At 42.0% G+C, this 26,110-nt stretch overlaps 2 protein-coding genes across 26 annotated transcripts in view; both read left to right on the top strand.

Moving 5' to 3' along the window:
* Positions 1-1,602: 1,602 nt before the first annotated feature.
* dcaf13 (ddb1 and cul4 associated factor 13) lies at positions 1,603-11,610 on the top strand. Its single transcript, XM_052064776.1, has 11 exons — positions 1,603-1,804; positions 2,097-2,296; positions 2,409-2,516; positions 2,612-2,701; positions 2,828-2,983; positions 4,357-4,434; positions 4,518-4,600; positions 7,816-7,980; positions 8,212-8,347; positions 9,982-10,145; positions 10,622-11,610. Exons 1-11 carry the CDS (start codon positions 1,735-1,737, stop codon positions 10,707-10,709), a joined length of 1,338 nt encoding a protein of 445 aa, XP_051920736.1. The 5' UTR covers positions 1,603-1,734; the 3' UTR covers positions 10,710-11,610.
* Positions 11,611-12,237: 627 nt separating this feature from the next.
* The window catches only part of rims2a (regulating synaptic membrane exocytosis 2a), a 155,479-nt gene continuing 141,606 nt past the window's right edge, over positions 12,238-26,110 (top strand). For 14 of the 25 annotated variants that reach the window (XM_052064602.1, XM_052064599.1, XM_052064592.1 and 11 more), the window contains exons 1-2: positions 12,254-12,507; positions 12,952-13,137. In XM_052064602.1, the coding sequence (XP_051920562.1) occupies positions 12,968-13,137 (170 nt within the window). In that variant the 5' untranslated portion in view covers positions 12,254-12,507; positions 12,952-12,967. Of the gene's footprint in view, positions 12,508-12,615; positions 12,771-12,951; positions 13,138-26,110 lie in introns of those variants that run through there. The other 11 variants (XM_052064605.1, XM_052064598.1, XM_052064595.1 and 8 more) reach the window with 5 other exon arrangements.

Genomic DNA, 26,110 nt, shown 5'->3' with positions numbered 1-26,110 from the left:
CGCGCGAACAAACACACTCGCGCGCGCCCTGCAGTTTAGAGAAGGGGGAGGGGTAAGAGAAGAGACACAGCAGCACACTGAGCAGCACGCGAACAAGACAGACGAGTAGACGAGAGAGCTAATTCGTGAAAAAAACAACACGGTGGAAAGTGGAAAGGTGTGAAAATGGATAGGAAACGCAGTGAAATATGGACTCATTTCAATTTAATTGATAGTTCAAAGGCAGCGTGTAGACTGTGCAAGGTTAAAATATCCCATAGATCAGGCTCCACAAATAACCTGCACAGGCACATCAGAAATATCCACCCATCAGTACAATTTGAAGAGAAAAAACAAGCAAGGGAACCAGCTATTAATGAAGGTGCTAGTGTGTCTGCAACTGTTGCTGCTGCTGCAATGTCACAACTGCCTAGATGTACAACCCAGAGCGCTATGAGCCACTTTATACAAAATGCTATAAAACCAGCAAAACAGAACACAATTGATGAGGAACTGGGTAAAATGATTGCAAGGGATTTTCATCCATTTTGTGTTGGCTGTGTGTTGTCGCAACATCTGTCCCCTCAGAGAGAATCTTCTCCAAAACAGGGCAAATATTAACAGAGAGGAGAAAGAGGATCAACCTCTCAAAGCTGAGGCACTTGTTTTTTCTTCATGCCAATCTTTGCTAAAGACAAGCTAAAACCTTTACCTGGATGCTGCTTTCTTTTCTTTTTGTTTTACAAATTTTAATTTATAATTTGTTGTGTGGTAGTCAAAGCCTACTTATGTTGTTTTACTGTAAATAGTTAAAAGCTTATAAATATACACATTCAGAGATTGGAACTTTTTGACGACCTTGTTTTGAGATGGGTCTTTGTACTTTGTTTTTATTTTTGTAGGGCTCCATGTTGAGTATGTTCAGAAGAATATAAATAAAGCCATATAATTAATAAATATTTGATATAATGTCTATTTTTTGCATTAGTACTTCATTTTACACATAACATTACGTTATTTTTGGTATTAAATTAATTTAAGCAACAATGAGCCATTTGGGAGCAGAAAGAGCCGGCTTTTTTTAGGGAGCCGATCTAAAAGAGCCGCCTCTCTAAAAGGAGCCGGAATTCCCATCACTAATGTCAAGTAGCCGCCACTGGTCGACCTTGGTAGGAGGTTCAAATGAGCTGACGTGATATTGTAGTACTTCCGATTGTTGAATTTCAACTTAAAACAGTTTTTGAAAACACAACGTAAACAATGGGCAGCAAGGTTATTTAAATTCCCTTCGTCGACATAGACATTATTCTTTTTAATGACATTTTATAAAACCGTGGTCTTAGCGGTCTATAAACGTGCCATTTGAAAATCACATTGCTTAATTTTGACTTGAAATTGGTAACCTGATGCAGGTTTTTAATTCTTCTAATTCTTCTAATTCTCGCATACCTTTCTCACAATTGCTGAATTTCAGCGGTGGGTTATGTACAAGCATACTAGACGCCGTTTAGGAAACAGATGCGACGGAGGAATACGAGGTAATGTGTTCACTTTACGGATATGTCGACTACAACTCTAGTACACGCCTTCTCTGACGTAACCACAGGACAGGAATTGTCATCCCATAATGCACCGCCGTTTTCATAAACGGATGTTTCCAAACCGACACATGGGTTGTAGTTTTAGTGATTGTTTGAATGATTCATTCCCTAACCAAACGCAAGTGTGTTTTAACATTATTTTTTTCACATTAAGATGAAAGTAAAAGTACTTTCGAGGAACCCGGACGACTACGTCCGGGAGACCAAATTGGATATTCAGCGTGGTAAGTAAAGTAAACCTGGCTTGGCTAGCTCCTAATACTAGCAATTTTTGGTAAGCATAATGCTGTTCTTAAGTCCAATTTTTATAAGAAGTCATTGGATTTTGCAGCACTTGTTTAATAAAATGCATCAACAATAGATTTTTTTTTTACCGCATGTGAATTGCATGATAGAAATTTGCTGTTTAACCTGAAGTGTAATTTGCTAATCACTAAGGCGTGCATGTGTCGGGTGGGCACCAAAAAGATTTGATGCACCGTGTATATAGCTTGACATGTCAATCGTTGTTGCCAGTTCCCAGAAACTATGACCCTACACTTCATCCATTTGAGGTGTGCAGAGAATACACCCGGGCCCTTAATGCCACGAAACTGGATAGGGTGTTTGCAAAGCCTTTCCTGACCGCATTGGATGGACACAGAGATGGTGTGAACTGCATGGCCAAGCACACCACGAGCCTATCCACATTGTTGTCTGGCTCTTGTGATGGGGAGGTAATTACTCATTATATAAATATATTTTTTAATTATTGTGTGTGTTGAAATGTGTGTGTTGTTTGCACAGCTGTGTGGCAACACTCAAAAGTCTGTTTAATTTCATCCCCAGGTTAAAGTGTGGGATCTCTCCAAACGTGAATGCCTCCGCACGATCCAAGCCCATGAAGGATTTGTCCGCGGAATGGTTGTTCGCTTCTGTGGAACTTCGTTCTTCACGGTGACTGGTACTTTTATCATGCGAGAGATGTGCTATTTACTTCTTCCCCATCAGTCTTTGTATTTCAGTGCTAACAGAAATGTTCTATTTACCAGGTTGGGGATGACAAAACAATCAAACAGTGGAAAATGGAGGCCCCAGGTTATGGTGAGGCTGTGGAGCCACTTAACACAATTCTGGGCAAGGTATGTAGAGCAGGAACCTCTTGGTTATTTTTAATAATGGACCATTGTGCTCTTAATGGTGTATGGATATACAAATAGACAAATTCAGGAAAATTGTCAAGTGAAAAGAGTATTCGTCCATTGCAGACAGTCTACACAGGGCTTGCCCATCATCAGAAAGAAGGTGTGTTTGCAACATGTGGCCAGCAGGTGGACATCTGGGATGAGCAAAGAACCAGCCCCATCCGTTCTTTCACCTGGGGTGTGGACAGCTTCAGCTCTGTCCATTTTAACCCAGTGGAGGTGAGCCGATGCATCAACGAGCACATCAATTTATTTTAATTCTGTCACAGAGGGAAAAATGATTTCCAGTAATGGGTGCATACATGCTAGCCAGGGAAGTTGGATCGTTGAGAAAGCAGTATTTAGTATTCATACCCTTTTGACTTTTCCACATTTCGTGATGTTACAACTACAGACAAATGTATTTCGTTGTGACATTGTGATAAACCAACACAAAGTGGTACACAGTCATGAAGCGGTAAGAAAAATGATCCATGGTTTCCATTTTTATTTTTTACTCATTTAATCCCACCCATTTCCACTGGAGCAACCCCCTCAATCCCAGCCATTTTACTGCATTTTGACTGATTTGCAAGACCCACAAATTATTGTGTTCTGTTGCGATATAAACATGCAGGCAACCAAAAGACAGATGAGACTCTCTTCTTTCAGCCGAAAAAAGTATGCTTCTATCTTTTTCTGTTCTCCAGCAATCAGTATTAGAAAATAGCTCAATTTCATCAGATTTCCATTTTACTTTACACATTCTAATTCATGATTTTTTTGAAGGGGAAGTCAACCCAAAGAGTTTCTTTACAAGAATATGTTATATGCAGCCCGACTTGTAGAAACATGGCATTCTGATTCATATTTTGGTTGTGGAATATGAGCTAATGCATATTCCACAAACGCTATGTGAATCAGAATGCAGTCTTGAGACTAGTGGAGGCGCATAGAACAAAGACCGTAAAGAACATTTTTCCGGGTGACTTTCCCTTTAAGGAGGAAAAAAAATAACGGATCCATTGTGGAAAGTCATTGCTAAGTAAAATCTAATAACTGGTTGTGCCACCATTCACAGCAATAACTGAAATCAGCTGTTTGCGATAAAGTGTTGAACAGCATTTTGCATTGCAACAAGTATATATTATAGATTTATGAAAAAAAATGTGACATAAGTGGTTCTGGACCAACATCAGCGATATGCTTTTTTTCAATTTGACCGTGACTTTTTGAAAACCATTATAAGATAAAGGTACATGGGTTCGCAAACTTAGAAAGGCATTCAAAAGGCGGTGTTTTGGCATGAAACCATTTCAAAAAATTCTTGCAGGTATGTATCGGGGTTGCCTGGCCTTCCTGGCCGTCAACTTACTTGCTAGTATTCGGTTGGGACTTTTGGTTTGTTCTTCAGGGTGAGGCTATATATAAGGATAAAGGATATCTTATCTTATATATTTGTTCTCTAAGTACAAATGATTTTGATTTGTGTCCCGTGTAGGTATGATGGTTGGATTGCACACTAAACAAAGTGTCAGAATGGTATATGCTTGTACGAGATCGTCTCGATACCGTTGTGTTGACCATATCTTATTGTTTTTTTTTCCCTTCAGACTGAACTTCTTGCGAGCTGTGCCTCTGACAGAAGTATCATACTGTATGACATGAGAGAGGCTGCTCCGCTAAAAAAAGTACAGTGACGCCACACCCTAACTACAGTTTTCAACCCATTTTACTCTTTGCAAGAATATATTATCTTTGTTTCTGTCTTTAGGTTATTATGACAATGAGGAGCAACACCTTGTGCTGGAATCCGATGGAGGCCTATTATTTTACATCTTGCAATGAAGACTATAAGTGAGTGAACCCGTGAGACCTTCAGATAATTCCGATTGTACAAACCCAATTCTCATGAAGTTCGGACGTTGTGTTAAACATACATAAAAACAGAATATGGTGATTCATATTTAATTGAAGACAATAGAAAAACAAGATGCTTCATGTTCAAATTTATAAACGTTATTGTTTTTAGAAAATAATCATTAACTTAAAGACTTTTCTGGCTGCAACACATTGCAAAAAAGCTGTGCTAGGGTCATGTTTACCACTGTGTTACATCCCCTTTTCTTTCAACAACATTCAAAGCATTAATGGGGCCTTCACAGATGTGTAAGTTACCCATGCCAGTAGCACAAACCCAGCCCCCATAGATGCTAGATTTTGAACTTTGTGCTCGTAATAGTCGGGAGGGTTATTTTCCTTTTTGGCACGGAGTCCATAATGTCCACAATTTCCCAAAGACGGACTCGGAACACTTTTCCAATTCGCATCCATCCATCTGTGATTAGCTTGAACTCGGAGAAGCCGGCAGCGTTTCAGGATGTTTTTGATAAATGTCTTTTGCTTTGCATAGGAGAGTCTTAAGTTGCACTTATGGATGCAGCGCTGAACCATATTTTCTGACATTGGTTTTCTGAAGTGTGCTTGAGCCCATGTGGTGACATCCTTTACACCAGGGGTGCCCATTAGGTAGATCCTGATCTACCGGTAGAGCTAAGACAGATTGCAAGTAGATCCGAGGAGTCTCGAGAAGGAAAAAAAACAAACAACCATTTTTGTGTCTTTGTATATCTTGGTAATATATTTTTTGTGTTAATATACACTGCACACTAATCATCTTATCAGTCTCATTTTCACAAAAAAAAAATAATTACCGTATTTTCACGACTATAAGGCGCCATTAAATGTCTTAAATTTTCTCCAAAATGGACAGGACGCCTTATGGTGCGGAGCGTCCTTTATATGCGCTGAGTTCCAAAATCTGACTGACAGCCGACACGCTGTTTATATAGAGAAAAGGCGGAAGTGACTGTGGCCAGGCATGCGGGAAAGAAGTCGGCCAATCAGGGAAGGGTGGGCGTGTATATATACATATATGGAGAGAGAGAGAGAGAGAGAGAGAGAGAGAGAGAGGACAGGCAAGCTAGTCCGCCAACGGTGAAGGGTGGGCGTGTAAGTGGACGCTAAAGGGACGCCGCAAGCCAGTACCAACACTTGTATAGTGTGGCAATGTGCATTGTTGCAAAACAACTCCGGTTTTGGTTTCTAAGAACCCCTCAAAATAAATTTGACAAATAGACACGCCTGCGAAGCTCAGTTCAAACTTGAAGCCACCGGTTATGCTTTTGGCATGCGTGCCCATCTCACAGCAGCGGTGAAAAACCAAGTCAAGCAAATGAACTCTGAGCTCGCCGTTATTCCCGGAGGCTTGACTAAAGAACTCCAACCGCTGGACATTGGCATCAACCGGGCGTTCAAAGTAAAGTTGCGAACGGCATGGGAACAATGGATGATCGGTGGCAAACACAACTTTACAAAGAGTGAGAGGCAGCGCTTGGCGAGTTCCGCCACAATACGCAACAACGAGAGGGAACGCGGCGTTTTTGATGGATTACGGTACTTCCACAATTGTTCAATTCTTTCTACACACACACGCGCTGCCACCATGTTTCGCTCTGTTCTTTACTTTCAAATGTGGGAAAGCTTCACACGAGAGAAATGTTGACTTTGCTGTTGCTGCTCCTTCTTTCCGCTCGGCAATGCGTAGCAACTCACACTAGCATGTGATGTGTTCAATGACAACTGGGATGTGCAGTCCTCTGCTTCTGATACAGAGGATGAGGACTTTGATGGATTTCTGGGTGATGATTGATCGAAAAACGTGAGAACATTGTACGATGGCTAAATAAAATACACCCGAACTCAGTTCGGCTTTCGTTGCCTTTTTAAAAACGTGTTTTTAGCTTGTATCTGTATGTCTTGGCATGCTACCGTATGCTTCAAGCTAACGTGTTAGCGTGCGCGCATGCATGCCGTATGTTTAAGCTGGCGTATGTTTTACCACTGTAAAACTGCGCCCATTGGTACAGTGCGGTCTGTATATGTAAAATACAGAAATGTCACCCATTAATGAGACTGCGCCCAACCGTACGGTGCGTCGAATAGTCGTGAAAATACGGTAATCAAATAAAGCAGGTAAATCTTCAATTTACGGTGGCGAGTGATTACGTCACCGGAAGTTGTTACCGCTCAGCAGTTTGCAATTGCAACTTCTGATCAGAGCTGTTGCGCTGTATCTTTTATCGTCATGATTCTCATTCAGAGTTTGCTTCGTGTACAATTCACCGAGGGCACGAGCAAAGAATTGGTATCTAGGAAGGCCCAGGGAAGCACTTTAAAACGGTACGAGTGAGCTACGATAGTTAACAGGCTGCAAAAGTGTGTTGCATGCCTCCGTTTCATGCTGTTTCTCATCATGGCGTGCGCGCGCGCGCGTGTGTGTGTGTGCGTGCAGTAAGGGTAGATCCCGGGAGGTTAGTCGATTGAATAGTAGATCTTCGATCGAAAAAGTTTGGGCATCCCTGCTTTACACGCTGATGCCGGTTTTTGATGCAGTGCCACCTGAGGGATCGAAGGTCACATGCATTCAAAGTTGTTTTTTGGACTTGCTTCTTGATTTCGCCAGATTCGCTTCACCTTTTGATCGTATTATGGACCGCAGATTATGGAATTCCTAAATTCCTTGCAATTGTATGTTGTGGAACATTGACCTTAAACCGTTGGACTATTTTTTTCTTGCAATTGAGGTGAAACTCGCCCTACCTTTGCCTGTGAATGCCTGAGCAATTCAGGGAAACTTCTTATATACCAAATCATGGCACCCGCCTATTCCCAGTGAACCTGTGGGATGTTTCAAAACAGGTGTTTGAAGAGCATTCCTCAACTTGAGAACATGTTGCAGCCATAAAATTCTAAGTTAATGATTATTTGTTAAAAACTGTCAAGATGATCAGTTTGAACATGAAATATAATGTTTTTGTAGTATTCAATTAAATATAGGTTGAACACAATTTGCAAATCACTATTTTGTTTTTACTTAGGCTAAACACTAGGTCCCAATTTCATTGGAATTGAGTTTATATTATAAAATGACACTTTTTTTTTTTGACACACTGTTCTTTGACAGCAATTTTTTGACAAGCTTCTTAACGTCTCTGTGTCTGTCTCTGCAGTCTTTACACGTATGATATGAGATACCTAAACAAGCCGGTCATCGTACACGTAGATCACGTGTCTGCAGTGCTGGATGTTGACTATTCCCCTACTGGCAAAGAGTTTGTGTCTGCCAGTTTTGACAAGACGATCCGCATCTTCCCCAAGGATGCTGGCCATAGTAGGTCAGTACCAGCCTGTAATTTGTTTCATGTAATGGCACCTCAGATGATGAAATATCAAAAAATGGATGTGTGGGTGATAAATGTGCATCTGAGATCAAACTGTTGAGAAGTGGATGTCAAAATAACGTAATTTGATGAAAATTGTATGCATGTTTGACTGTTTCATTTGCTCATTTACTTTGCACCTCAACTATTTCACACCTTTTCTTCAACATGTCTTTCTCCAACCAGGGAGGTCTACCATACCAAACGCATGCAGCATGTCATCTGCGTAAAGTGGTCGGCCGATAACCGTTACATTTTGAGTGGATCGGATGAAATGAATATCCGTCTGTGGAAAGCTTCCGCATCTGAGAAATTGGGAGTTGTAAGTACCATGTTTTATCCTTTTCCACAGTAACAATGAGAACACCACCAGTAAGACTTTTTTGGGGGATTTAAGTTGGCATGCACTCCAGAAAGCACACTATACACCTTAACACTCACCACTTAAATCTTCCTCAATTGTAAAGAGATGTGCCAAGACCCTCCGATTTATTACCTGACTCATTAGATGGTTGCTTTTGACAGCACACCCACCTTGGCTTTGTCAGGAGATGCCAAACGTTCAGATTTAGGGCAGGCTCTCTCTCATTAAGCGAAATCTACCAGGAGGAGTACATTGAAAATGAATACCTGTGTAGTTTTTTTGACAAAACACTCAAGAATTGTATGACTTCGACACTCACATTTTTTCCAATACATTGACCCAGTCAGACAGTGCAGTCTGTGGTCAAAGAAGCAGGCGCCACAGTTTTGTTGCGCTCATTTGTTGAATGAAGCTCCTTTATCAGCCGTTGACATGTTGTAATGTTTCAAATACAGTTACGGCTTCATAATAATGATTGATGGTGTGCTGCTGTCATTTCCAGCAGCCATCTCTCATTTGAAATCGGTCACTTCTGCTTATTCTCCTAATGCTGCTTCCGTTTGGAAAATTGACTTACTTGGTAGTTGCTATGCTGTCGCTGCGTAAGAGATTTATTCACGCCTATTGCACTTAAGAGATCAAACAGGGTCTGCTCCGATCAGCAGTTTAAATCGGCCAATCACTTAGAGCCGACCGCTCGCAACATAATGAACCATTAACAATTAAGCTGGACCGAGAGTGTCATTCATTATCAAGAAATACTGAAATGCTGAATCAAGGCATCACAGGCAACTTCTGTTTTAGTTGCTGGATTTCACTTTTTTGTTGACATTCGATTGTATGCTGTTTAAGTATTCCCTACAACAAATAAGTCATTTTATTATATTAATATTAATGGGTAGAATGAATTTCCTTCGGATCAAGTATTTGACTATAAATAATAAAGCCACTAATCATCTTTGAATAGTTATGACTGACAACTGACAATATGGAAGGTGGGTTGTTGATGCTACATTAATTTGATAATCCAAATGATTGTAGTCCATTCCAGCGTGTAAATCCATTTCTGGTTTCTTTATAATTAAAAAAAACGATTAATAGTCACATATGTAGCATACAGCGTGTGATACACTTAAGTCTCAACTTTGACAGTGATGAAGTAACACAACAGTGATTTTGATCATTTTCTAATCTTGTTTAATGTTTGTTGGCTAACATCCTTCCTGATTTGGCCTCTCACCGTCTGAAATGGAGTCAGTCGGCAAATTCAGCGTTAACATAAATGGCTTTCAAATTGTATTCTTTGATTAATGTTGAAACCGATCATTGCAAATGTTTCTTTTTTTCCTCATCGGATGCATGCTTTTTAACATTTCTGTTTGGACTACATCTCAGTATCTTGTGAGCTTATTGGTGAAAGAGACCAAATTTGACTTTCCGCCTGTGCCCGCCTTTCAGTTGTCGTGATCGGGCATTTGCCGTATTGTTGTCATAGTTCACCTCCTTGGTTGCGGTTTTCCTCCCTTGATCCAAACCCTGTATTTCTCTGCTGTGTCTCAAATTCTGCTCAAGTCTCCCACAATGTCTTGTAGCTCGCACCCCGTGAGAAGAATGCCGCCAACTACCGCGCTAAGTTGAGAGAGAAGTTTAAGCACTTCCCGCAGATCAGACGCATTGCTCAGCATCGACATCTCCCGAAGGCCATCTACTACCAGGCTAAGGAGCTGAAGGCAATGAAAGACGCTCGCCGCAGAAAGTGAGTTCTTATTTACGTTCCTGTTTCATACTGGTGACTGCTGGACAGCCATGATGTACACGTGCATGGGTTATGGTGTCTTGGACTGCTGGCAGGTTATACCTTTTGTTGTCCCATGCAACCTTGTGGAAAATCCCTCTAATGAGGATCCTCTACCATGATATGTTCTTATCAAGCCTTATACACCCGTTCTCTGTTTCGATGGGGGGATTGATTGTCCCATTTCGCTCTATTGTCACTAAGCCAAAGCGCACTATACTTTTTTTTCCCCCACCATAAGTTTCCACAGAGATCACGTGTGAAGCATAATTGACTTTGTAGAGTTACTGTGGTGTTTTCAGAGTACATTAGTGTAGCTGTTAGTAAATTGTTTGAATCAGTCTTCTCCGGCCTCTTGTTTGATCACCTCTGAATTTTCCAACCCCTATGTGATCACCAGCAGGCTGTTCTCACCATCTTACGTCCTTCTTTTTCAGGGAGAAGAATGTCCGCTCGCACAGCAAACCAGGAAGTGTGCCTGTGTTGTCCGAAAAGGAGAAGCACGTTGTGACTGTGGTCAAATAAATTAAAAAAAACTAATGGACAACATCTGCAGATGCATCACAGATGCCAAGGGCGTGATTAGACTGTTCTCTTTTTGGAATCGTGCAAGCACCCTTTCACCTGATGTTTGTACAAGTCAAAACACCCACATTCTGTCTTTCAAATTCTATTTGATGTTCGTCACTTCCATTGAGAAGTGATTCCCAACCACAGTGCCACAGAGATCATCTGCAGTGCTGTGGGAAATTGTCCGCTTCATTTGTCGGAAAATTATTGTTTATTAATAACATCTGTCTATGCCAACAACATGAAGTGACGGGCGGAACAATTCATTACTTTTTAAGGAACAATAAACGGTGCATCTACCTGTTGCCATTCATACAACGGAATAACTCATGGCTATCTCTGAATATATATTCTTTGTGTTAGAGTCAACAGCCCCAGATTTCATACGGAATAGGTAAATTTGTGAGTAAACTGAGAGGAGGTCGTTATTGCAGTGTTCATACTTTTTGTGACACTTTTGTTTGGTGGTGTGTTGTAAGATTTCTAACATCAAATTGATTGCCTCCACACAAAAAAATGTCAGGAATCACTGCTGTCAAAGCAGTCACGATTCACGTTCATGTGATTCTAACCAATTCAACCACCTTGAGACCTACAGTACATTTATTCATTTCCCACAGTGACTGTCCTCATTTGGGGCAGAGATGTGTGGAATCCATATTTACCCAAATTAAGCAAAAATGAACAAAATACCAGAGTTACTTTGTTTTCCTCAATGAGGTAAATGTTTTCGCAGTTATACGATAGAGACGAGCTCGGCGTCAGTATTTTGTCGAATATGTTCTCTTCAAATGTATAGAAATTCTGACATTGAATAGAGATGTGTTGTGTTGCGTAGTATTGCAATAAATCAATTCCAAATTTGTGCTTTTTCATAATTCACTGGCATGCCTTTGCAAGCTTTCTTCCCAACTTTGATTTGAATGTTGTCACGAGCCAACATGTCAGTGTTTGATTGAAACCGCTTAAGCTACCTGTTGTTTTACTTGGTACTAATTTGCTTACGGGCCTTGTGAGGCTTATCCTTTATCCTCTTAATGCTTTCGTTTAAATCCATCACACACACCTACCTGAGCATGGCAGCATGAGTAATGGTTCTTGAAAATGTGCAGTTTAAAAACACTTTTTCTATAAAACTGGGAATTGCTTGTGTGTGTGTGTGTGTGTGTGTGTGTGTGCGTGTTGCCAATGAGGTAGTAAACAGAAAAGGTAATGTTATGTGATGTGCATTAATGTGTATAAACCTCTATATAGAATATATATATATATATATATTATTACACAATACTGTGCGAAGGTACTAGACGTATCTGGCCCATTGTCTTGAGCTATTATTTCGACACGTCGCATTGCCATGATGCTAAAATAAGGCATTGACATGTTCCAGCTGCACAGTGGCTCCACTTCGTGTTTCCCGTGCTGCTTTACGCCTGCTGTCAATGAACATCCAAGCGTCCTCCTTTGAGTCTGCAACGCGTTTCCGTCGCTCCGCCTCTTATGCCCTCTCCCCCGCCCCCCCCATCTCTTTTTACCCCCTTCATCCTTCTCTCATTGCATCCATTTTTGTGCATTTAAGAACTCTCTAAGTGTTACCAATCTGGATGAAAACAGGCCAAACAGTGACAGAGGGGGCACAAGGACTCCGAAACAAACGCGGACGGACCTAACGTTTTATTCTGACATGCGAGTGAATCCTTTCTGAGGGATGGCAGCGATGGGTTAGACAGGATTTAACATGACTGCAAAATAAAAGGCAAGGCAAGCGTTTATTTTCCCTTTTTTTCTTCTATTCTTGACCCACCCCGTGAACGGGCGAATATTTGCAAAACTACGTGGAGATTTCAGCCTGCAGCGTTCGCTTCAATTCGGGGCATCCATTTCTAATCCCGAGTGCTTTCTCGAGAGCACTAATGTTTGTGTTGATTTCAACCTGCAATAGCCAAGATAGTACCAATCCTCTGCAGCCTCGGCCTACATCCCATAACGTACTCGAAAATCCACCATGAGCTTTTCATAGTAACTATTTTATATTTTTAGACATTGAATTTTGCAGCACATTATTGTGTGCATGAACCGACGTGTCAGCTGTTAGCCTCGACGGGCTGCAACTACTCATTCCGATTTTGTTCAGGACACGAAATATTTTTTGTCATAAAAATGCTTTTATCTAATGCAAATTCTTTTCTGGTGTTTGTAGCCACTGTGAGTAAAAGATGTCCGCTCCACAAGGGCCCATGGGTGGTCATGGCCCTGCTGCCACAGCGGCCGACGCCATGCCGGAGATGCCGGACCTCAGCCACCTCACAGAGGAGGAGAGGAAGATCATCCTCGGTGTCATGGACCGACAAAAGAAGGAGGAGGCAAAGGAACAGTCCATGTTAAAGTAAGGAATTGCTCACTCCTGTCACCTCATTCACACTGGTGCTATGGCTGCTAGCTCGGTTGCTGGTAAGCTCCATGATGTGTCGTGGCTCATGTCGCCTCTTGACATTAAGCCGCTGTTGAAATAGGCGACGTGGGCTCGATACTTTTTCGCTCTTTATGAAAATAAAATTTGAATATGTTTTAATAGAACGGGATTTTCTCCCTGCTACTTTCTTGTACCGCACTGTGGTGGGTTGCGTGAGCGGCGGCTACGGGCGCCATTTTCATGTACAAACACGCTAAGTTATTTCACCTTTATCCACGAAACGTCATCGGCATTACACAATATGTCACTGGAAAGATCATTTAAGGTGTCCTCTGTGGTGGCCAAGTACGCGTGATTGTGTGCACGCCTGCATGAGAGCACACGCAGTCACGTGCGCGCGCCCACACTTCTCCGGTGCACAGATGTCTCTTCGAACCTTTCAGCACCAGGCGCTGTCCATTGAAAGCTAGTATTTTTTTTTCTTTCTTAAAGCGGACCAGGAGGATTTTCGTCACTGATTCCGTTAACCTTTACCGTGTGAGCCTTAACTCTGCTTATTCGTGGGATATTCCACGAGGCTGTCTTGTCCAGGTTATAAACCTCAAGCATCTTATGCATTGTTAAAAAATAATAAAAAAAAATACATATCTACGCTAGGGAATGGTGCGTTTAAATGTTAAACCCCCCCCCCCCACCACCTCCCCAGCCTTGTTTTTTTTTCTTTAATGGAGATAATGTAGTTGCTTCCTTAGTTCAAAATTAGTCCTGGTTTCCATTGTACAAGGTATCAATACAAATGAGTCAAATGTTTCTAAAGTCTGCTTTTACATAGAGCATATTGGCCAGATGTGTTTCGTGCTCAAACGGAATGTTAAATTAGCAAAGTCATGGGATTTCTTTTTTTTGTTTGCACTGCATCATACTGAGATATGTCTCCCTATAGTATAAGGTGATCATAATATAAGAAACAACATTGAGTATGATGCAGTGCAGCTGTGCTCTGACAGGTTCTTGCTATCTGTATAAAGGTGGCTCTTTTACCAGTTTCAGACTGTGCAGGTGTACCAAATGAAATGTTAAGTGAGAGTCAGTAAAACTGTGCATATTGGCTCGCCTGTGCTCTATTCCCATTTGCCTCAAAGCTTGCCCAGGGACTTCAGTGTGAGTCAGATCACTATACGCTTTTATGATGCATTAGAGCTGTTGTTTTCCATCACCGGGTAAATATTTGCACTAAGGCAACATTCCTAATGGAACGAAAGTTAGACAATCCCTACCTAGCGCTACCCAATGAGAAACATGACTCATGTATTCCAAGATCTAGCCACCTAAGCTGCAGTGCTGTGTGCAGTTTGATTCACACAAGCCTTTTTGGCCCACCACTTTTTTGGGGGCCACAGAGCAACATATCCCTACATTCCAGCAAACCCCCTATTGCGAGTGTTTTTCTAGATGTACTGAGATTAACATCTCAGCATAATATTAGGTAACATTAGAATTTTGTGTCTGGTGTAGTGAACTGCTCATTTAGAGTCCTGTTGTTTGTTTTGTGGCAGGATGCATTTTTCATTGTCAAATAACGATGTTTTCATTCAGTGCCATTCAGTCAGCCCATGTTGTCTATTGTATGGTTTAAGTGGACAAGCAGAATCGTCATGAGTCATCAAATAAGTCAATAGCCGCTTTCCTTACCCATGAATCAGACAAGTATGCATGAACGCAGATACTGAGGCAACATTCATATGCTCATGAGTTGTAATGGATTAGCTTGTCTTTGAGTAATTCGTCGCAATGCCAGCGGTTTCAGAATCAATCACAGACGCCGCTCGTGTAGCTGGTCCATCTGCGCAGTCACGGTCGAGTCCCATAGCAGCTTGGATGGCATTTCAAGACCGTGGCAGTTTGAACATCAGAGAGGATCCTGGGAGGATGAAGTGATGCAGGATAGAGAGAGAAGCCTTCACCTGCAGGGCTGACCTGCATGAATCAGCTAGGTTCTTCTTACTTAGCAGACCTGCATATGTCCACATGACCCTGCACATACCTTTTGCACAACGCCATACTCCTACAAATACGAGCAGATTATGAAGCGTGGTTCCAGTAGTATTTGCGCCATTAAATCTTCTGAAGCTATCAGATAGCTCGGCATCCCATGCATCAATGCCTCGCTGAGCCGAACGGTAATGATGGTTATGGAACCCCCATCCCCCACCCATCCAGACATGGGATGCAATTGAAGCAACCATCAGCTGCCTGTAATGGGGTGACCCACAGAATACCCCGAGCGCCACTTTTACTTTCCTCCTCGATCCTGGGGCTACTTCCTGTTTCTGCATAATGGCTAAGAAGCAAATGAGTGTCTGTTGGTCTGGTTTCCCTCTTTCGCCCATGTGATATCAGTCCCTCTATTTCTCTGTCTCTCTACAGTGTTACTTGTGCTGCGATTCAACCAGTGATAAAAAAAGATCACTAATCCAGCACATGTTAAACAGGAATGTATTGTCAAGGTATCATATTGGTATAACCCGAACCCTTTGACACTTTTCATGAGTGCTCCAGTGCATCTGCTTCCTGCTGGTCAAGGATCATAAGGATTCAAATCCTTTGCTGAGGACCTCCTTTGAGGTGTTAAATATTACGTTTGTCTGATAGAAGGGATTCCCTCCGAGTGTAGCTATTGTAGGGCGCTGTAGTGTCGCATGATCTGTGACCGAGTTGCGTGAGACACACGTGATGAGAAGAGTTGTTTTCTATCATGTTTGGAAGAGTCACAGAATTACTGTGTGGAGGTATAAAACACAAATTGTGTAACATTAAAACTTAATATTGACATGAAAGTTTAATGTTTGCCGTCTACCAACAAAGCAAAACTAACAGCAAGTGTATGTGCGTGTGTGCGTGCGTGCGTGCGTTTGTGTGTGTGCGTGTGTGTGTGTGTGCGCAACTGTGTACAACAGCCATGGCTTAACTTTGTGACAATAAATTACAAGTTGACATAGTGCAACACTTCCAATAAGATTATATTGTGTAAAGGAGTGTACACGACATGACTAATCATGTACATTTTGTAAAAGTAACAGAGTGCCCTGTCTTCAAACTATACATGCTCCCTCCGTTTCCGACCTACAATCACCACTCTGAAGTGAGAATCAGATCAGTAATACAATAAAATATGTCCGTTTCCAACAGTGAGGCAGACAACAGGCCCTATTTTTTGTGCACAGCTCAAGTGTACCGTAGCGCTCAGTCTCAACTGTGTGTATGGATGGAATTTTTTTCTTTTGGTTGTTTGGGGGACTGGCACAGCTCGAAAGGGTTGTTTACACCATTTTGTGCCGTTGCGGTAGGGAATGCAGCCAAGTTGTTTGCCATCCAATGGAAAGGGCTCCCCCTTAAATTAAGGGCACGAGAGGGTCTACAACTCTACATGGTGAAAAGAATCGTTGGGGGTGGGGGGTGTCCATCCATGAGATTGGCGCACACAAGTGCCTTTAAAAGGAAGTGCAAGAACATCTCCACTTGCGGGTGATATCTCATCTCACTGACGGCTGTGGAGTGGGCATTTGGAAACTGCCTTCTAACCACAATTGTGCTTCGTTTGCTCAAAAGCAAATAGCCAGTGAAGATTAATGTTTTTTTTTTAATTTTATTTTATTCCAAGTGAATATGTAAATTGTTTTCATTGATATCTGCGCACCAAGTTAGCCGATCAGCAGGGAGCTCAGTAACATGTTTTAAGTACTTGCAGCATCAGACATATGTGTAAATGTATTTTTCATTAGGTTTTCTCATGACAAAGTATAACCCCTACCATTTGAAGAAAAAATCAAAACATTTAAATTCACCGGCCTCCCTGTGTGGAGTTTGCATGTTCTCCCCGGGCCTGCGTGGGTTTTCTCCAGGTACTCCGGTTTCCTCCCACATTCCAAAAACATTCACAGGAGGTTAATTGAACCCTCTAAATTGTCCCATGACCCTTGTGAGGATAAGCCGATTTGAAAATGGATGGATGTATGAATGAGAAGTTTAGACAGCACACTAAACTAAAGCAAAGCACTTATAATATACAGTAGATGTTTATCCATCCATCCATTTTCTGAACGACTTTACTGTTTCTAAAACCAAACAATCTGTGATAATAATGCAAAAAGCCAATGGGTTTTTTTCAGCCCTTTTGGGTTGGCTAGTGGGCCTGTCTACCTCTCCAGTAGTTACACCACGGCACTGAGCAGCAGCAGAATCATCTCCACATTTAAAACCAAAACAAGAGCATTCTGTACTAAGCTGACCTCGGTGTCACTTGTTACCGAATGATGGGTGAAAGCAAGGAAGTGACAGATGAGAAATAACTTATTTTCTCCTGCCTTGCCAGCCAGGGTAGAAAGTTAGTCTTCTGAAAGTTAGTGCTTGATTTGGGATTTGGGCAATCATGAGATTGCATTTCTAGCTATATCGCACTTTTCTTGTGCTCCGTTTCTCTTGCTGTCTGTGTTTGTTGGAGGTCAGTGGGTTTCTCAGTCAATGCTATTCATGACCGTGTTAGTGCTGCTGATGTTGCAATTAAAACATTGCAAGCTGTTGAAATAATTTTCTGAGGTCGAACTGAAATTGGAAAAGCCATACACAATATGTGACGGATTACGAATAAATGTCCAGGGCTTCGAGACTTCAGGCTCTCCTTGATTGCAAAAGATTTGCAACAATGTATTGAAAAGTGACAATCGGATTTAGACTTGTTCATTTGTCCCGGTATTTTTGGTCCCTTAAACAGGTGGAGGCACATATAAAATGCGTTGTAAATTTGAGTTTGGATTTAGGATTTAGTTTGACTCTAAAACAGAGTTTAACCAGATGTATCATACTGATTATGGTTTGTTCCGATTTAGAGCCTGAAGTTCTCGGTGTGTGTGCAAAGGGTTCGAAGAAAAGAAAAGGACAGTAGAGGGAAAGGCAAGTGGAAAGTTTGACAGTGTAGCAGCGAGTAGAGGAAATGAGAAGAGAAAACAAGAGGAGCGACATTGACGTCCGAGATGCTATCAGGTCTCGTTGCTGATATGACAGCCTCAGTCCCCACTGACAAGCATCAGCCATCTCCCATAGCATGCTTGGCACATCAGACTTCATTGTCTTGCAGGCTTTGTTCTAAGTAACATCTGCACTCGTCAGCATATAATTTATTCTCATCTAGGCTGTTATCCCTGGAACAAAGTTTGAAGGGATTTTCCTGCCCCACGGTGCTGCAGTTCGAAATGTCCTTGGCGAAACATGACTGTCAAAAAATCTTTTGCACTGACAATAAGTACATGGACAATGTTATATTACTGTATATGTGGTTCTGTATGATACTATGAAAGCCATGACGGTTTTCCTTTGTACCGCTTGTGAGTTGATTGACAGAATCTCAAGTCACTGATTGGTAAGCGGTTCACTCGTCTGTATCCCACGTAGGTGGAGAGGGTTCAGTCCCCATTTAGTGGTGCTGCTGCGAATGCGGGTTACAATTGTTGCCCGTGTCAAATTGTTCTCTGTGATTGACTGGCGATGATCAATGTGTCTTCCCTATTTATTAGGAGGGTATTTATGAGTTTACAGGTCCTGAGTATTGAGCTTTTTCTCTTTCTAGAGCTGGCTTGTTGCATGCGAGTGTGATACTCTGCACACAGCATGCATTTTTCACTCATCATTGAGATAAGCATCGCCACATTCAGTTCACAAAGCAGCTTTCGTTTTGTTTCTTGAACATAAAACATGTACAGTCATAATTTGACAGAAAGTAACGTAAGTAAAATAGTAAAAAGGAAATAAAATCAGTCATCATTCAACACAATTATTATGTTCAAGAGAGTAGGAAGACGTAAAATACGTATCTAGTCCTACCCCGTGTTATGTGTTTATATATATATATATATATATATATATTATTTTATATATAATATAGTGTTTGTATGTGTTTATGTAGAATTAGATCATAGCTAAGCGGGTTTTGGAGAATGAACTTGCTTTGAACTTGCTAACTTGCTTTATGGTGAACATTAATGTGAAAATTAAATCAATATTTTACTGTCATGATAAACTGTCTGTTTATTATCAGAATACGAACCAGAACACACAGTGAAATGTTAACATTTTTCGAGTGGAACAGACGCATCGAACTGTACTTTCGACACTAAATAAGAAAAGAAATCCTTTTGATTTACTGAAAAAAAAACAGGTTGCACTTCATGAAACATTGACGTTGATTAACATTGCTCATTGGATTAATTTGGGAGGAAAAGAAGGGACACTTGTCGTAGGTGTAACTACAATTAAATGCAGTGTTTTGTCTGTGTCTGTTCTGGTCCTGCAACTTTTTTTGTCTAAGATGAGCGTAAACTAAAGTGACAGTTTTTAGAGCTTTATCATGGTGACCGGTCATTTCAAGCGTCATGTGCTTATTTCTATGTGAACTAGGACAGGATTTAGGGGGTATAAAATGAATGAATGCATGAAGGAAGGAATGACAGCGAAAGTTCATGTTTTACATGTGCTCATCAGAATTTATGAGTACAGCTCATCCCAGCTAACACTGAGAATACTATTAGCTAATCTGTGCTTCCAACAACACTCACCCTCAGCACAGCGGCACTGGCTTTGACATCATAGCCCTCGATTTTAGTAGTCGGTGTAGTTGCTCTCCCCCAACGCCCTGCTGATCATCTCTGGGAACTTCAACCATGTCTCTCTGTCGTCCTCCCTTTCAACCTTCACGCAATATGTAACCTGTGCCACCAGAGACAATAATATTTTGGACTTACAGGATATACAGGATGAAATTGGAGGACCAGTTACAGGCCAGCAATGTCACTGGTGTCTGGAGGGGCCTGAAAACCATCTCAGGCCATGACAGCCCAAAGACATTGACTGAGAAGGACAAGGACTGGGCAGATAGACTGAACCGTTTTTTTCAACCGTTTCGACCAGTCGTCTGTCCCTTCCCCCAACCACCAAATGCAACCACTCTCACTGAGGACTTATTCTCCTCCCCCTCCTCTTTCGACCAGCTCTCATCAACACAGCCTGTCACTTGGTTCCTGCCTGTCCATCACAACAGAGCAGGTGAGGAACCAACTGAGGAAGATGAATTTGAGGAAGGCAGCAGGTCCAGACAAGATCAGTTCCCGGCTCCTCAGGACCTGCTCTGACCAGCTGTGTGACATTGTCCAGCACATGTTCAACCTGAGCCTGAAGCTGGGCAGAGCTCCACAGCTGTGGAAAACTTTGTGCCTGGTCCCAGTGCCCAAGACTCCCCACCCTAAGGAGCTGAACAGCTACAGACCAGTGGCGCTGACGTCTCACCTGATGAAGACACTGGAGAGACTCGTCCTCGCCCACCTTCGACCGCTGGTGACCACTGGACCCGCTGCAGTTTGCCTATCAGCCTGGCATCGCCATTATCTACCTCCTCCACTCAGTGCTGTCACACTTGGAGAAGGCTGGGAGCACTGTGAGAATCATGTTCTTTGATTTCTCCAGTACCTTCAACACCATCCAGCCCAACTTACTGGGAGGCAAACGGCAGAACGCCGGAGTGGACCACCATCTTACAGCATGGATCATAGACTACCTCAAAATCGGCCGCAGTACGTGAGGTTGCAGAGCTGTGAGTCGGACAGGCTTCTCCTCAGCACTGGAGCGCCGCAGGGGACCGTTCTGGCTCCATTCCTGTTGCAACACATCTGATTCAAATGATCAGATCATTTACAAGCTCTGCGCAAGCCTGACATTGAACCTGTTCATTTGAATCAGGTGTGTTGCAACAGGGAGACTTGGAAAACATGCAGGACAGTGGCCCTCCAGGACCGGAGTTTGACACGCCTGGTCTTGGAGTGTTGTATTGCCTTAAAATGAGGATGTGGCATCCATATTTCATTTATCAAATACTGTATACAAAACCCTAAAGGATCCTTGGTTTGTCATTGCAATGCATTTTGACACTTAGAGATTATATATTTTTATGTTTGAGTGTCACAGAGTTCTTTACATTGCATATTGAATAGATGCAAACTACTTGAAGTAAGTGACTTTTGCGTGATTGAGTTGTTATATTGAAATGCTGTGTATCCTGAAATGTTAAGTCCATTTTGTCATCAGTCAAAACATCACCTCCTGGGACCGATCGGCCCATCGTAGTAATTTCTTCAACACAGGAGGCATTTTTTTATCACCTACTTAAGAGCAGATGATATCAATGTCTATTAAGACCTGGGTGAATATGAACACAGAGCATAAGCAATACAATTCCACCAGCACCATTGAATCCCTTCAACAGGCTCCCTAGAGGTAAAAGTGCCTTGTGAGGAATATTTAAAGTCAATTTTGTAGCTAATTGTGGGACATGTGATATGAGGCATGATTGTAGGACAGTCCACCCAGCCGACCTCAGAGGGAGATGAGTGCAGTTCGCAGTCCCAATGTCTAAAAAGGCCCCAAGGCGAATGGGGAGCAACCCCCAATGCCGCAACACAGTAGAAAGAGGAAAGAGGAGGCGGGGGACGAGGAGGGTTCGACGAGCGACAGAAGAGCCCCAAGCAATCTCCATTCATGCCAAAGGCAAGGATCGGCACCTCCGAGGGGCCACCTGGAACCCACAGACTGCACACGAGAAGGGCAACACACAAAATAAATATTGTGTTTAACTTGGAAATTATTTTGCCATGTATGACATGTATAACTTTAACTTATGTGGTTGATGCTGTATGTATGTTTTCATGTCAAAAGACTATACAGTACAGTTTTTTTTTTCAATTTTATTGCCTATTATGGCATATTGTATTGTGTAGAAAAACACACACTGGCGCACAATCAAATGTCTGGCTGTGTGTGTCAGAGAGCTGGTTTATTTACTAGTGGTAGTTTACACAAAGCTCTATGATCTCTTCACGCGTGTCGTGTCGTGTTGTGTGTGTGTGTGTGCGGTTGTGTGTGTGTGTGTGCCCGTGTGTGCCCGTGTGTGTGTGTGTGCCTGTGTGTGCGCGTGTGTGTGTGTGTGCATGGATGCTTGTGTGTATCTCTGTGTTCTGCTCAATGAATCTGTTTGAAGCAGGTGCAAACCAGTGACTCAAACACAGACGCCGGCTACTCAGCTATTCCAATAAGCACATTAACATTTTCCAAAATGTTGTCTCATTGCAGTATTATTAAAATGAAATCACAATTTCTACTTTATATGGATATAAATATTTGATGAGAATGAATGGATATCAATTTTTTTTTATATTACATCACAGCGAGGCATTCAGGGTTCCTTATTAACTTTGAATCAATCTATCCTTCTTGGTCGATAAAGGGTACTATAAACTATATCAGCTGGTGTTAATTCAACACAATATGATGTTAATTTTAATACCGGCAAAGTGTCTCTATAAATCCACACTATACCTGGTGTTACAGTCCCATTTACAAGTGTTAAATATTCAACATCCAATAGTGTGTTACAGCAACAAAATGTATGGTTGATAGTGTAGTAATAATAACATGTATGAGTGTTTGGATGAACACTATTGAGCATTCATGCACAATACAGTGTGTGGGAAATTACCCCTTTGCCTCCCGAATTTAAATAAAACATATTACAATAGTTCAATTGAAAACATTTTTCTTTTATTAAACACATATAAAACAGCAGTATAAGTCACAACTGGTCTTTTTTGAACAATATGTAATGGACAGCTCAAGTGGAAACCAAGTTAAGTTAATCAAATACCATCATGTGAGAGTTTTGCCTATTTTAGGGAAGTCTGATTCTGTCTTGCAAGTGTTGAGGAATTTAGCCTTACTATGAGTACTGTTGGGATCAGTCTCTCACATGAACATCTGTTTGTATCATCTTTTCCATTGAGTGATTAACAGCCCCGTAGTGTGTTCTTTTGCATCCCCCACCTCTGGAGACCGTCACGTTCCCCTGAGGAGGAACTCTTATCTCAAGATTTATGCACAGCAGGAGAGCTCTGTACTTTTCAGTCCTGGACTTCTCATGCCAAGATCGAATTGCAATAACCTTCCTTTTTCTCAGATTTTTACATAAGGGGCAGGACTGACCGCCTCTCATTAACATATTACCCCCCTGTATAAACACGAGTCTGTATTTTTCTTTTGCTTCCTGACGGAATCTGAAACTCTCAGAATCCGGAATCGATTCGTATTGTGTTGTGATAAACTGCAGAAAAGATGACGTGGTGTTGGGTCTTTATTATATACCTTATAGAGAAAGGAAAGAACCTGTGACCAAGAAGGGCCATAAGGAAATGGACAGCTCCTCTCTACACAAGTGAGGGGGAAAATGATGGTGAAGAAAATTGTCTCGAATCTATAACCAGCCAACTTCAGACATTACGTAAGGGCGTGGTTTCTATTTCAAAAATAGACACCAATCAGGGCCAAATCCAGGTGACACTCCGTTTTAACAGTGTATCATTGTTACATCCTAGACTACACTGCCTAATTTATTACTCAGTGGCGTTGATTCAACTATTTCTAACACTGTCCCCAAATTTTTAACACTGGATGATTCATTTTGTACTCTTTGCTGTTTACATCATTTACTCTCCACTTCTCAGGGCTTCAAAACTATGAGTCATTCTTTGGCATCCCAAAGAGTATTTGATGTTGAGTAACTTTGCATTTTTCTTTTTGCATGTAGAGTACATGCAGTAGGTAGATTATCGAAGTGATTGCCATAAAGGGATGATAACTCAAAGCGATTCACATAACATCACAAATGTCGCAGTGGGCCTTATACTGTGTATGGCCATTCTTTGAACACTTCATACAAAAGCACCAGCATGGAACCTACACGAAGACATACTGCACATTGTAGGGGCTGGACTCGTTGTCACCCTGCCTAGGGGTGAACATTGCATTGTTGTTAAATAAAACGCATCATCCCACAGATCCGCAGTCTAGATGCATGTATGCTTAAAATGTGTGCTTTGGTGTATATGATTCACCATGATTATAACCGAGGAGGCCTTTTTGTATCCCCCATCATCTGGCTGGAGGGACATAAGACAAATAGAGCTGATGAAGTGATCTCAGGATCATGCCCTTCGACCAAAGTGTGATGAAGGGTCTCTTGCTAATCCCTTAATATTATTAGACCCACTGTGCTACACATTGCGACGTCTGCTTGTTTAGAAGTGAAATGAGGTCAGGGTGTGGGGTAAGGAGTGGTGCACAACTACAGAAATCCTCAGAATAGTATAATCTATGGAAAATTTCCTGCCATGCTGAACATTGGTAAACAATTTACCAAACAAGCGAAGTGCTTTTAATCGCTGCTGCATCATCTGGTTTACACGGCTTTCCATCTGTGCGATATGACGGGTAACGCAAGAGAATTCTTTAATTTGAGACTTTGCTACAGCAAAGTTCAGCAGACGTTTTGTCTCCAGACAAATGTTCAAAGCATAGTTATTTTCACTTGTGTGGTATTTTTTTTCAGTGTCTGTCCCTAACTCTTAATCTTGCTTTTGAACAGATACTTCAGCCTAAATGTGTAATGCCTGTGGGCCTGTATATGAAAATGTTTAAGTGATTGGTAAAGAATTTCATGAGTTAAGATCAATTTATTGGAGCCAAACACAGTAACGTCAATACAAGTGAATGAAAGATATTGATGGGGGTGCCACGTTAAAGATAGTGGCTGGGTCTGCATGTCCACAACCGTCTACTCCAGTTCTCAACCAGTGTGCTGCAAGTTTTCCATGACTCCCTGCTGCAACACACCTGATTCAAATTATCAGGGTCATGATCAGGCTCCTATAGAGCTTCCTGATGAGCTGATCATTTTGCATCAGGTGCGTTGTAGCCGGGAGAGATGGAAAACATGCAGGACAACGTCGCTCAAGGACCGGATTTTGACACCATGTTAGGAGAACTGCGCTTCAGCTCAGCACTGCCGCCTTTCGGCAGCAGAAGGGGACTTCCCTTGATGCCACTGCACTTTCAATCCTCTTTAGTTTTTAATTATTACTTTTTTTACTCTTCACATGTAGGGAGGGGAGAGGACAGGGAGGCTCTGACTTCCCTGCGTGGCCTGATGTCCCTGTCATACCCTCGCTTGGGGTGCTCAAGCACCGTGTCCTCTTATTTTGATACAACATTGTTTTGTAAACAGTTTGAATTGGCCAGTCATTGTGTCAAATTGTGTTTTAATTACTTGTGTTGTTCCCTACTTCTCAGTTGGCATTTCTGGCACACAACTCTGTGGTTTAATATTTAAGTTTTACATTCAACCATCCATCCATCCATTTTCCAATCCGCTTATCCTCACAAGGTTCGCGGGGGGGGGGGGGGGGGGGTACTGGAGCCTATCACAGCTGTCTTCGGGCAGTCGGCGGGGGACACCCACACAGACGTGCAACCGTCCATGCTCACAATCACACCTAGGGCCAATTTAGAGTGTTCAGTCAGCCTGCCATGCATGTTTTTGGAATGTGGGAGGAAACTGGAGTACCTGGAGAAAACCCACACAGGCTTGAGGAGAACATGCAAACTCTACACAAGGAAGCCGGAGCTGGAATTCAACCTGGTACCCATCCAAGTTTTAACCAGGCCCACCCTGCTTAGCTTCCGAGATCTGACGAGATCAGGCGTACTCAGGGTGTTTTACATTTATTTGTAATCCAAATTGAGTCCGTTAGACACAAAGTGTTAGTTTGGTCAGGGCTTTAATATGACTGCCTTCCTTGCAGGGATCGCTGAATGAGCCGCTCTTTCAAGTTAAGTGATGAGACACCTTTTTTGGCTGAGCAGAGAGGGGAGGGCTGAGCAGTCACACGCAGAAGAGAGGGAGGAATATGTGAGCAGCTGCACGAAACAGGGCATACTTACATGGATATGTTTTTGCTATATCCAGTCATGTGCATTGTCCTAAAAAAATAACATGGTGCAACTGGTACTACTTATC

The sequence above is a fragment of the Hippocampus zosterae genome, chromosome 5 (genome assembly GCF_025434085.1).
Source record: "Hippocampus zosterae strain Florida chromosome 5, ASM2543408v3, whole genome shotgun sequence".
Classification (NCBI taxonomy): Eukaryota; Metazoa; Chordata; class Actinopteri; order Syngnathiformes; family Syngnathidae; genus Hippocampus; species Hippocampus zosterae.
Note: the sequence above shows the minus strand (reverse complement) of the source record. Positions and strands in the feature narration are given on the sequence as shown.